The sequence below is a fragment of the Tiliqua scincoides genome, chromosome 6 (assembly GCF_035046505.1).
Source record: "Tiliqua scincoides isolate rTilSci1 chromosome 6, rTilSci1.hap2, whole genome shotgun sequence".
Taxonomy (NCBI): Eukaryota; Metazoa; Chordata; class Lepidosauria; order Squamata; family Scincidae; genus Tiliqua; species Tiliqua scincoides.
This window is the reverse complement of record NC_089826.1, coordinates 18772454-18786412: the sequence shown is the minus strand read 5'-3', so window position 1 is coordinate 18786412 and position 13959 is coordinate 18772454. Positions and strand designations below refer to the sequence as shown.

General features: G+C 41.1%; 1 protein-coding gene across 4 annotated transcripts in view; it reads right to left on the bottom strand.

Annotated features, from left to right (window-relative positions):
• Positions 1 to 13959, bottom strand: part of RAP1GDS1 (Rap1 GTPase-GDP dissociation stimulator 1) — a 109938-nt gene that overhangs the window by 20573 nt on the left and 75406 nt on the right. For all 4 annotated transcript variants that reach the window (XM_066632848.1, XM_066632850.1, XM_066632849.1 and 1 more), the window contains 2 exons: positions 3365 to 3493; positions 723 to 848 (listed from right to left, as the gene is read on the bottom strand). In XM_066632848.1, coding sequence (XP_066488945.1) covers positions 723 to 848; positions 3365 to 3493 — 255 coding nt within the window. The remainder of the gene's footprint in view (positions 1 to 722; positions 849 to 3364; positions 3494 to 13959) is intronic.

Below are 13959 nucleotides of genomic sequence, written 5' to 3'. Positions count from 1 at the left end.
TAGCCACTGAAGCAGTGGCTGACTGAGTCAAACCAACGAGCTCCAGCAACCACACGGGCAGCCGCGTTCTGCACTAATTGCAGTTTCCCTCTTCAGAGGCAGCCCCACCTAGAGCACGTTATAGTAACCTAATCTAGTTGTCACTGGGACATGGGTCACCATGGCCAGATCTGAGTGTAATATGCAACCAGGTATGGTTGCCGCTGGCAAATCAGCTGAGCAAAGGTTCCCCTAACCCCTAACCACAGTTGCCACCTGGGACTCAGGAGCAACTGTGGATTCAGGAGAACCCCCAAGCTGTGGACCTGCTCCTTCAGAGGGAGTGCAATCTTGTTCAGAGCAGGATGATAGTCCAATACCTGGGTCATGGACTTCTGGACCAGGAGAACCTCTGTCTTATCAGGATTTAATTTCAGCTTGTTCTCCCACATCCAGCTCCCAGCTGCCTCCAGACAATGATCACGACCTCAACTGCCTCCTCAGACTCAGGAGGAAAGGAGAGAAAGAGCTGGGTGTCATCAGTATACTCGCATTGATACGAGCAAGACCCGGGATCAGAGAAAAGTGGAGGAATATGTAAATTATCTATATATTATAGGCTGAGTCATGCTTTCTACAAAAGTAACTTCAGCTGACTGATTTGTGAATAAGAAACACAGTTTACAAATTAGATTTTTGCCCTCTCAGAAACAAATCTGTTTTGTTTTTTTTCTCCTTCTCACCATTTTCTGCCAAAGGAGCCAAAACTTCAAAAATCATCTCTTTCTTGTCATGTTCTATTTGCTTCTTGAACAATTTCACCAGCTCTTCAGCAATGTTTGTGTAGGCGAACTGCTCTTTGCTTGATTCTGTGAAATCAAAAGGGGAAAGGCAAGTGCACAGAAAAAACAAAATCAAATGGCAGAACTGTTTTCTGTTCAGTTTATTAGGAGGTTACTGAGTGCAGTGATTAATAGAGCTAAACACTCTTCACAGACAGGAGCAATACACTTCAGTACTTAAGCTTGTCACCAAATGAAAAGAAAAACATCTAGAACTTTAAAGATAAATGTGTTGACCTGAATTATTAATTATGTTCAAAGCTGTTAACAATTTGCACCAGTGGAATGTGAACGTACCCATAGCAACGGTGAAATTACTAACATATAAATTAAGTCTTCGGCTGCTGTCAACTGAACAAGAAAAATGACACAGCAAGCTCTGGGTTTCTGATGGAGGAGATTAAAAGGTCAGGCTCAGCGTCTTAATGTTTACATGACTCTATGCTGGAGAAATCTGTTTGGCAAAAACTAAATCTACACACCTACATTAAACTTTCTTTTTGGGTGCCTTGAGTAATTTTGTATTGTTTATTGGCCCTTTAACTGCAGTTGCAGTATTGGCTTTGTGATTAAGGGTGCCAATCAATGCATATTACCAGTGTAAACAATTACCTACCTAACATTGTTAAGGTCTAGAAGTGTGATCATCACTAAACCAAAAAGAGGTTTAACAACATGCATTAAGGAAAAATGGATCTTGAACAACCAATATAAGCAAACTTGATCAGATTTATTCAGCTGCAGTGGCAACTGTTACCCTACACGTGCCCGATCTCGTCTGATCTCGGAAGCTAAGCAGAGTTAGGCCTGGTTAGTACTTGGAAGGGAGACCGCCTGGGAATACTGGGTGCTGTAGGCTTATACCATAGTCTTTCGAGACTGAAGGTTGCCAACCAGTGGCAATGCATTTGCTATAGCTGTGGTATTATTTACAGACACTATTAAAATGTAAGTTTATACATGAATGATTCAAGATTAAAATAGGATTTAAGGTTCATGATAAAAAAAAAGTTGCAAAGGTCAGGTTTATGTTCTCATTCCTATAAGCATGATGCTGAAATAAAATTCATCCCGTTTAAGAAGTTTTCTTGATTTATCCTTTTGACTGTTTTTTGCTTCAGGCATGAATATAAGGCCACATTCCTGAAAGAGTTAGTTGCTGACACTGAAATTCTCCAGGCGATTGCGAATTTCTATGTGACATCATTTATTGAGCTCCATGGGGAAGTGGCTTGCTATGTGAATCAGATAAATAATTCTCAGTCTCTTTTCTGAGGCAGCTTCTCCTTATAGGGAGAGGCTCTGTTCAAGAAAAGAGTACATGCAATTGCTGCTGCCTATAGTATTGAAGACCCTTGCCAAGTCAGGCCATTGCAGAAGATGTGAGTACGTGAGTTGTCTCTCCACTTGCTCCTTCTGCCCTTGACTTGATTAGGGCTCTCCTTTAACTTACACATTGGATGAATGTGGTGAGAATCCCTTACAGGTAACTGAGAAGAAATCAAGAAGTAAATAGATGAAAGGGCTGAAAGGCATAGGTTTCTTGGATTCTGATTTTTAGTTCAGCAGTGCCTCTCCCTCAATGACATTTCTGGGGGGAAGGGGTGCACCAACCAGGTCCAAATCAGTGTTTAATTTGGCTACTACAGTCTAGCCTCTCCCAGAAGAAAATACGCAGAAACATCTATAATGTGCAGGGGCCACAGGAAATATTATCCACATCTGGCTCTCTTTTTTACCTGGTCCGTATTTCAATGATAGGACCACATGTGGAGGAAGGATGGCCGATCCACTACTCGCCTCTTGCTTGAAACAGCCCTCTCAAATTTCTTCTAGTATCAAATCAAAATCAACCAAAAGTTTCTAACTTTATTACTGCACCACCACAAGCTTTTTCTTCTTTTTAAAAACAAAGGCAGACAACCAGTTGTGGATTCTTGAGACATGAAGCAGCACTTTGTACAACTGAATTCTGTGCTAAGTTGTATACCTGAAATACAACGTATTAAATGATGATGATATATGCCAGTGGTTCTCACATATTTAGCACTGGGACCCACTTTTTAGAATGAGAATCTGTCAGGATCCACCGGAAGTGATGTCATGACCGAAGAGACATTCAAGCAGGATAATTTTTAACAATCCTAGGCTGCAAACCTACCCACACTTACCTAGGAGTAAATCCCATTTACTATCATTGTTAAAAGAATATACATAGTTGTTGTACAGGTCTGTAACATTTCCCCAAATGCAATCACATACCATGGTTGCATCAAGTCTATTAAAAATAAAATATTGAAATGAATGGGGACCCACCTGAAATTGGCTCACGACACACCTAGTGGGTCCCAACCCACCGTATGAAAAACACTGATGTATTCTATTTTTAAGCAAGGGTGTACTGTAGATGGATGGACACATGCAAATTACCCGACCGCTGATTATCAAAATTGTTCTTGCATTTGAAAACTTGATATAAATAGTAAAGAGCCATGTAATTTTGTTAAAGAGAAAAGATGCAGGGTTTGTACCCCAAGACTTACCAAGTTCTGCTAAATTGCCAAATGCAACAAGGCACATTTCAGTCAATGCTGAATTTTGGCAATGAATGCCCAACAGTTTCACTAATGTAGGTATAACACCCATATTGATGAGCTGAGATTGCAGGGTATCTAAAAACAGAGACACACAGACACAAAGAGACAAATGTGTTTAAGTTAGCACTTCTCTTTAGGTTATCACCTTGATATTGCCTTACTAATATTGAACAATAATGAAAAACACACATAGAGGCAGCTGCAACTGCACAGAAAAAAAGATCTCACTCTACTAATGTCTGCCTAGCATTCCGTTGTAACACAGGATAGAAATCCCCAAATGATCCACTACACCTGGCAGAAACTGAGCACATCTCCATAACATAAGCTCATATTCATTATATACATTTTAACAGTCATGACTTTCCCCAAGGAAAGCTGGAAATTGTAGGTCTTTGAGCTGCTCTGAATTAGTTGTTCACAGAACTACGATTCCCAAGATTCTCTGGGAAGAGGGAATTGCTCTTGTAAAGGGATTTAAAACTGGCTACTGTTAAGGAAGATATGCCCTCAACCATCTGGATCCCTCAGGCACTATATATTTATTATCAGTAAAGAGGAAAGGCTTGTATGCCTTTTGTGGGTGTGCCAACACCATTATTTCTGGCAATCTGGCAGCTTCTGGTGCACATGGAATTTTCAGAAAGTGGGTTTCCCTTCAAAGCCAGGGAAAGCACCATCCATGCCTTTCCATGTGTACATTGGTACCCCACAGAATTATGGATCATGAACTTTTACTGCACTATTGCAGTCAGCAGCATGCATATAAATTCAATGGTTTTGAAGGGAGGGGGGATTACCCATGTGCCTTTTAAAGCAGTGGTTCCCAAACTTTAAGCACTGGGACCCTGCTTTTTAAAATGAAAATTTATCGGAACCCATCTAGGTTTACAAGACATTTATTTACAAGTAATAACCACCCCCAAAAGATGCTCAAACATTTATCTCCCTATATTTACACATGCTTGCAAACTGCAGAAATTGATCTCTTTGCAGGGCAATTAGTAGCTTTCCTGCAATTGCAGGAGCTGAGCTCTTTGCAGGGCAATTAGCAGCTATATGATTTTTGAATAGTTTCAGGGCTTGTGGCAATTAGTTATCTGATCTTGCCATCACCTGTATTTTCTTTTGATATTCTGCATTGCTGCTATGGGGACCCACCAAAAAATTTCCTCCTGAACTACTGAATACATATCCCAGTAGTCCAGATTTCTGAACACTTATAGTACAAATATAATTCTGAGGTTCATTTGAAAAGAAAAAGAATAAGGTTACTCCATGCATCATGAAAATTCCTCTCTGAAGTATACAACTGCAAATTATGATCAATACAAATTAATTCTAGTGACCATTTAGTGACATTAATGTAATGCCATTTCCAGCCTCCTCTTCCCCTCATCAACACATTTTTGTTTTTAAATAGTCAGGTTAAGTATGTAAGGATAGAATAAGTATCTATGAACATTAAAGCATTATGTAAACAAGTGCAGTCACAATATAAATCACAAAAAGCATGAGAAAACAGAGAAGATTAGCAAAGAGGAAGAATGAAAGATTTGAGGGACATCTTGTGCCACTAGGATGACGCCACCTTTCAGTAAGGGAAGTTTACAATATTCAAGAATAAAAGATTATTGCTTGGAGATGTCTGCAAACATAAAGATGGTTTATGATTATCAGCCAGAAGACACAACTAGGTTTTACAAACTAGATTTACATACTAAAACAAAAGAATCAACAATTTGAATGGAAAAGAGTAAGATAGTATTTGTTTATGTTCATCAGTTCTTATGGTCTCTCTGCTTCCTTACCTCTTTTAAGGCACAAGTGTATGTTTTACTACATTAATTTTTGGGTAAGTCCAAATCTACAAGTGGATTCCTTTTTCTGAGTTTTTTTTCCAGTTTGGGTTATCTATCAACTCCTGGAATTTAAGGCACTGAACCAGCTACTTGGCTACAGTGGCAGCACAAACCTACAAGTCTAAAGCGTGTGTCAAAGACAAGGTCTATATGGCATCATTGGATCCCCAAGGCTTTTAACTGTGCATCTTTTAACTCCCATATGAAAAGTCTTGATGGGCTGGATCTACTCACAAGCAAGCCTTGTTTTGCTAAGAGGAAGCCCAGAATTCCATTCAAGGCAAACTTGTGTGCCAATTCAGACACACGGGCCAAAGATCCCTTAGAAGAGGTGGGTATGCTCTCCCCCCATGACAGAGAGGGTAGATTGCTGAATTTAAGATGGGGAAATTCAGATTCAAAGCTCCACTTAACCTAACTAGCCAGTGAGGAAAAGGGAAGGAACCATGAAGAATGCCTCTGAGTTCCTTTGAGAAACAACAAGATAAAAATATACTGCATGCATGCCATCTACATAATATGTAATGCTTCACACAGATGATACATCACACAGATGCCTCAACCACACAAACCTTTTTCCTGAAATAAGGGAGAAGACCAAGGGATATAGTGCTGCATGAGTACTTGTGTCATATATTACATTATGAACATGAGGGAGGGAAGCAGGCCCTCACACACTACCAACAAAGGAACTTGCCCTTACATTCAACCAAGGGAAAAGTGAATAGCCTGTGAAAGAACTGGCCTGAGAAAAGAACTCTGATTGATGGTAAGCATCATTTTTTCCTCTTTTAAATTGCTTTCCACAGATGCTCTAGAGGCTGTCAATAATTATACCTGAGGGAAGGAAGGCATTGAAGAGTCATGAAGGAAAAAAGCAAGGACAGAAAACACAAGACACATGGGCAGGCAATGTGATGCAGAATTCACATGGCTGCAATTCCCAGATTGCTTCAAAACATGTCAAAGGCCACTGTGGGATGTACTCATCTAGACATACAGTACTTGTCTTTGGAAACCAACAGATTGCCCTGTTCACACTGAAACTCACACTAGAAAGATGATTTCTTCAACTGATCTCTGACCCACTGCAGAGCATCTTTCATGCACCATATTTAGCATAACGTTTGGGCAAGCAAATAGCATCATGCACAATCTCATATGTAAGATAGATCAACAGCTGCAGAGAAACAGCATTGTCACTCACTTGGGGTATAAATCAAGCCAAACAAAACCTGCACCTCATCAACACTGTAGGGAGAGGTGTCATACCTGACACAGAGCTAAATTCAAACACTAAGATAACCTGACTGCTGCTTTTGCCAAGAGCTCATCAATTTCAGTGCTGAATCTGAAGCCTACTTTTTTAATAGGAAGCATGTTCATAGCCAGAGGGTATTTTCTTCACTGAATATTTTACTACCGAAATATTTGCTAAAGTATCTCACCAAGTAGAGTTGTGAGGGGGTCCTTTACATAAGGGTGCTGAAAGGATAGCAATACATAGCCTCCGGACAGACTTTTTAGGCATGACCTCCCACCCCTAATTTGTATTGCTTCATTCGCTAGCCATGTTTCCATATCACAGCACTGCATTTCCAAAGCAGGGGAAATTCCAAAGCAGCAGTGTTTACTGTGCCTAGTCCATTGGTAGTCCTCAATTCTTTCCTCTCCACAATTAAAACCAGAAGAGAGAGGAAAAAAGACTTTCAGCCTAATCCTAACCTGGCCTGGAACAGAGAAGGATTGATACTAGCTGCAACCTTGGGAAAGTGGAATCAATTCATGGCAGTAACATCAGTAACAATCAGTAACATGGCAGCAGCCCAAATGGGACTACTCAAATCTGCACCACCTAAAGAGGTGGCACAGATCAGAGTGATCTGGTGCTAGGCCAGGCTGACCTGGGGGGGGGGTAGGATCCGGCCCACTGCAATCCTAGGCTCTTTGTTGAGTAACATTTGCTGTAATACAGCATCACACTTTTCCTGTTGAGGAAAAATATACCACCAAAAAAGGAAAAAAGAAAAAAAGTTAAGGGGAAGGAAGAGAGGCAGGTCTTCCCTGCTACATTGTTGCAGCATAGTTTTGTTTATGTTCTCCAATATTAATTCAATACTGGGAGAGCAGGATTGATGCACAAACTAGGGAACTGGGTAGCTGTCATCGTTTAGTTTTTTTGTCTAGGGCTACAGCATGGCATGGTGTGTACACGTGTGCAAGTGTAGTGGTAGCATAGCTCACCTGGAAGCATGGGGAACAATTATTAATTTCCACAGGTGAGCACATAATTACAAGGCTGGCACACGTGCATTCAGAGGAAGATGTGTCAAACAAGTTCATGTACCAGCATAAATGGTACCCACCTAAAACCTGAATGTCAGTTGCATCAAATCCTTCAGGGGACACACAAAGGAATGTCAAGGAGTAGGATTTGAAAAGAGAAACTTAAATTTTTCATTTTAAAATATACTTGGGTCAAGGATCCAATAATTATACTGTTTAATATTAATAATGAAATGGAATTAGATTTCTTTCAAGCACAAATTTGTTTTACGGCAAAGACAAGACTGAAAGATAATGAAGTTTAGAAACTGCATGTGAAACTGTGTAATAAAGTAGCTGTTAGAGCCTAATTCTATATGTGTCTACTTAGAAGTACGTCTCATTATAGTCAATGAAATGATACTTCAAACTTCCAGGAAAGTGTAAATAGGACTGCAGCCTTAATTAGATAACTTCTATAATGTATAGCTGCATTTATTTTATACAACTCTAGTCCACCATTCCCTTTGGAAGTAAAACTTTCAAGTCAGTATGCAAACATCACACCAGCCACTGTGGATACAAGAATTAGCAAAGGAGAGAAGCATGACTCAAATATCAATTTCCATTTTTGCCTAGGTAAGCATTCAAGAGAAGACCAAGAAATTTGAAGAGGGAGAGCATACGCCAATCAGTGAAATATATTTTAATTGCAACCAGAGAGTCTGAAATATTAAGATGGGCTCAGTGCTTTTATACTGTTGCCAGGATATTTTTCAAAGGTAAATTGATGAAAAGGCAGACCAAATTTTAATGCAAAAAGAAATTAGAAACTACGGCATAAAAAAGGAACTATTTTTTATGTACAGGTTGAGACTAATACAGGTTCACATGGGTTCCAAGTACTCACTTGGATAACAAAAAACGCACTATGGCAAATCAATTTAAAAAACAAAGTTTCTTTGCTCCAGGTGATTTAAAAACATCCTTGCTGACCTTCCTGATGTAAGATAAGAGTCATTAAGAAGACAATCCATCAGCAATTCACTCAGCCCCTCCCTTCACCAATGCAAAATGATCACCTTTCTTTCACGTGCTGGGGGGAAGGGAGGGGTCCACTGGAGAGAGAAGGATTGATGGATTGTCAGCCAGCTGCCCTCTCTCTCTTTCTCATTAAGAAGGCTATTGTTAAAGAACTGTTCAGTTTTTTAAACTGATTTTAAAGGGATGCATTTTTCCCCTTCTCCAGGTATCAGCACATTCCTTCTCATTTGCAGGGGCCATTCCTGTTGAGTCAAATCCGTGTATAAAAAATCCATGTATAAATATGCTGAACCTGTATGGATATTTGTACTGAATGTACACATAGCTAATTAATTGAATGAACATATTGTGGAGATATGGATGTGGGAAACCCAGGTTCAGACTCATGCTCACTTTGTAATCAGTCATGTGTAAAGCCACTGAGTTGCAACTCATCTATCTCACAGGGTTACTGTAAGGGTCGGGCAGTCCAAGCCTGAGTTTCCTGGTGCCTAGAGGAACATCAGCACCAAAATGGCAACCGCTGTATCCCATGGATGCCAGGAAGCTGCCAGAAGTCTCCTCTTCTCCTAAGGAAAGACCAAGGCCCTGCAATGGGGCTTCTCACATCTGCGCTGGCTATTTTGCCAGTTTATATGAGAGAAGCTCTGTCTCAGGCTTTCAGCCAAACACAGAGAACAGGATCTAGTGGAGAAGCACTCTGCCCATCCCACCTCCCTCCCAGGTCAGTTTCTCCCCCTGTCCCACCCTTCCTCTGCCCAGGAAGCCTTCCCCTGCCCCCAAAGCCCCCACCACCACCCAGAGCTCCTACTTTCCTCTGGGTGGTGTCTAACTGGTACTGGCCCGGCACAGGCACCCCTTCCTTTGAGGGTGCCATAAATGTGCTTTATGGCATGTTTACAACACCCAGCACCAGTACTGGAGCTCAGCGCTATGGCCCATTAGGACTGGGCCCTGGAAACCCCTGGGGACAGGTCAACATACAAATGTTGACCTACATACAACATACAACGTACAAACATACAACATACAAATAAATAACTCTGCGTTATGGTCTGACCTCACAAATTTCACACAATCTTACAAATTCTCACAATGAATTATTGTGAACTCAATGAACTCAGGAAAATATGACAGACAGTCATATAATTTCCCTTACTATTAAATATACCCTTGCAAATGTTACACCAGCACGGCATACAGATAACAGCTCTACCAACACTCCGGATATCTAGGTGACAGAGGGCTTCTCATGCTAGCAAGAACTATTCATGACTGAAGTAACATTTTGCAAAGTGGAGCCTGTATTTCACACTTCATTTACAAAAGCATATGGAACCCGAACACACAGACACAGACATACAGCTTGCAAGATAGAAGGAAAAAAGAAAGAAGGGTGCTCAAGCTCAAGACGAAAAGCAGTTCGTCTGACTACTGCACTGCTGCAGTCAACTCCGATCACTGCAATGCTTCAAAGGTTATAAATCAAGAGTGGTCAAACAGTAGCTGTTGCATGGTTTAAGTGCAGCTTCTGGGTGGTTCCAGAAAGAAAATACAGTAAAAATCTCTTAATTTGCTAGCAGGCTGCGGAAACCATTCTTGTTTCCTCTCCTTTGCCCTTCTCCAAGTTGCAGGAATGGCTGCAGGACCATATGTGAGGCAAAGCCTAGGAACAGGAGCAAAAGTGGCTACAGCGACATGGTAAAGCGGCACTGCTCACACATCAGACTGGGGGAGGAGCACTAGTGTAAGGGAGATAAGGGAGTTACAAACTACAAAATGGGGTCTTTGGTATGATCATTAAGGAGATAAAATTGGGATGGGAAAGAAATCGGTTACATTCTGCAACTTGACCATACACTAAGGGCGCAATCCTAACCCCTTAGGTCAGTGCTTTCCAGCACTGGTGTAGCGGTGCCAATGGGACGTGTGCTGCATCCTGCAGCTGGTGGCACTCACAGAGGCCTCCTCAAAGTAAGGGAATGTTTGTTCCCTTTCCTTGGAGCTGCATTGCCCTTATGTCAGTGCTGGAAAGCACTGAAATAAGGGGTTAGGATTGCATCCTGAAATAAATAACTGTTACAGAACACTCCTATGCATGTCTACTGAGAAGTCCTATTGTCTTCAGAGGGATTTGCTCCCAAGTAAATATGGATAGAATTGAGGTCTTCATTTAGTTATTTTGAGCAGCAGAGCTGGAAATTAACATTTCTTAAGAACAGTGGGTAGTTGTGTGTGTTCCAATAGGACCCAGCTCCGATTAGGGGCTAGAGGAGCAGAACCTCATCCCTACACTTGCATCCGCAAAGCTCAGTGAGACATCAGAGAAAAGCATCTGCTTCTTTTCCCTGACTGGGAAAATACAGGTTCTTTGATGAACACAAACTTGGTCAAGAGCAGTTAAAATTGGTGAAATCTTGGCACCAGAACTTCCTGGGACATATCTGAGAAGAAAGTACCAAAAATGTACTTTCAACATTCAACACTGTATGTTGAATTCAGCAAAGCATGGATTACAAAATAAGTTAGGAGCTTTTTTTCCACCATAAATAAGCACAGAACAGGAAAAAGCAGGACATCACATATGCAAATCAAAAACACATATCCTAAACATGACCACAATTTTTAACCTGGCTGAATGGATTTGATAATTTGAAGTAAGAAAAAACTTAACAAACTCTAGCAAATCAATTTAAAAAACAAAGTTTCTTTGCTCCAGTGATTTAAAAACAGTCTTGCTGACCTTTGTGATGTTAAGAGTCATTAAGAAGGAAATCCAACAGTCTCAGAGTGCTTAGAAAGGCTTCACTCCTTCACCCCTCCCTTCACCAATGCAAAGTATCTTTCTTTCAAGTGCTCAGGGGGAAGGGAGGGGTCTTGGGCAGAAGCTGCCTGAACAGAGAATGATTGATGGATTGTCAGCCTGCTGCCCCCCCCTCTCATTAAAGAGGCTACTGTTAAAGGACTGTTCAGTTTTTTAAACTGATTTTAAAGGGTGCATTTTCCCCTTCTTTAGGGATCAGCACATTCCTTCTCATTTGCAGGGGCCATTCATGTTGAGTCAAATCCGTGTATAAAAAATCCGTGTATAAATACGATGGACCTGTACATTTTACCTAATTGGTTTTAGGGGATGTCACTTAATTAATGAAGGAATCTGGGTTAAGAAGGGCGCAATCCTAACCCCTTATGTCAGTGCTTTCTGCAGTTGGGTGTCACTCACAGAGGCCTCCTCAAAGTAAGGGAATGTTTGTTCCCTTACCTCAGAGCTGCATTGCCCTTATGTCAGTGCTGGAAAGCACTGACATAAGGGGTTAGGATTGTGCCCTAAGAGTCCTGCTAGATCAGATCCAAGGGCCATCTAATCCAGTATCCTATTTTCCCATAGTGGCCAGTTCAGTGACCCAGTGGGAAGCCACAAGCATTAAGATGAAAGCAATATTCCTCTCCTGCCATTGCCACTGGTATTCAGTGGATCTTTGAGGTGCCACCTGGCTATTCTTGAGTAGAGCCAGTCATCACCGCATCTTATGGCAGCAAATTCTATAAATCAATTCTATGCTGTATGAGGCAGTGTTTCCTGCTTTGCCTTTCCTCCATGTCCTGGGGAAAAGCAGGGGAATGCTTCCAAAACTTTCACTCTCAAACCAGAAGCTCCAATTGGGAGGACTTCCACCACCATCCCAAACAGAGCTTCTGGGCTTGAGAAGAAGGGGAATCATGTGAGTGTGCAGAAAATGTAGTTTGATTCTAAGACAGTCAACAAAAAACTCAATTACTGTTCGGGTTCTGTTCTGGGTTCGACCCATTCTCAATGAAAAATTTTGCATTGTAAAGGTGAAGAAAACAGCAGAGGTGATTGTAAAGGTGAAGAAAACAGCAGAGGACTAGACACAGGTGACATTAGAAAAGAGTAAGATGGAGGACAAAATAAATTGAGAGATTAAAACAAAAGGCAAAGATATCAGGTTCAATGCACACGTTAAATGTGTGCAATCTGAGAAAGAATCTTCATGTCTGGAAGCTCAAAATATTAAGCAAACAAATATTTAATTTTTCATTTTTAATGTAAAAAAAGAATTGGCTGCGAGTCTTATGGTATCTAGCCACTGGAATAGAATTAATTCTGTGACAGAACACTACACACTGGAATTGTAGTTATGTGTACATATCAAGGATGAAGGCCAGACTTTCTAAGAAGCAGGGTGGTGGGCTGCTTCTGGTGGCAGATAGTGAGCCAGTTGTAAGTGGCAACCTGACCAGCACCTGCCCACCTGTGATGGCTTGCAGAGGAAGGAAGGCAAAATGGCACCATGGTGTCTTTCTCTTCCCTTCCTCATGGAAAATAAAGGAAGGAGGGGAGATCTGAAAAAAGGAAAGAATTGGAGGTGTGTTATTTTAACATTTCTGCCCCGCCCACAGGTGTACACATTTGATCCCTGTTACATATATGCGATGTTGGGCAGAAATGGTTTAACAGGGAGAAAACAGTAAGGGAAAGAAAGGGTGGAGTGCTCTCTGATGCTCCGTTTCAGGTAGCAAAATTCTCATGGGCTGGCGCTGTTGAGATGCTTGACAGAAATACTTAGCCCTCAAAAGGAACTACAATTCCCAGGATTATTTGGTTAGGGATAGGAAGTTAAGGCAGCATAATAAATCCAAGATTATGGAGTAGATAAATCCTAAAGGGCAAATGACTTTAAAAGGCACTTAATTTATAATCCTGCAATATGACATTCAGTAAGCTTTGTATTTGATAAAACAAAAGTATAATGAAAATACTTTCAGAATAAGTACTCCCAAATTTCTAGAAACAGAATAAGAAGGAATGAATTATTTTGAAAATAAAAAGGGACATTCATCATTAATCATAAGCAACAGCATTTGATACCTGGAATAGTTTGTACATTTTAGGAATTATAACAATATTTAAAATGAAATACTGACCACAAACACTATTGTAGTTGATTGATTCCTAAGGAATTCCATTCATCTAAGATGGAAACAACTGTGCAGGCAGGGAGGTTGTGCCAGTTGTATGCACAGCTATAACTTGCACCATTGGCATAGCTAGTGGAGGTGCAAAGCACTAAGTTTTGCAGGCACCTGAATGCACAGCACAAGAAGCTCCTCCTCTTCCCTTCAGAACAATTCCAGGCAGTGGGAGCCCAGACTTGCTCAGAAAGGGAGGGAGAGGGGCCACTTACATGGAGCATTCAGGCGCCTGCAAAACCTAGGGCCCAATCCTATCCAACTTTTCAGCTCCAGTGTAGTCACAATGCAGCCCTGTGATAAGGGAGAACATGTTCCCATACGATAAGAAGGCCCCAGTGATTGCCCCTCCACCACAGGATACAGTACACACCCCAC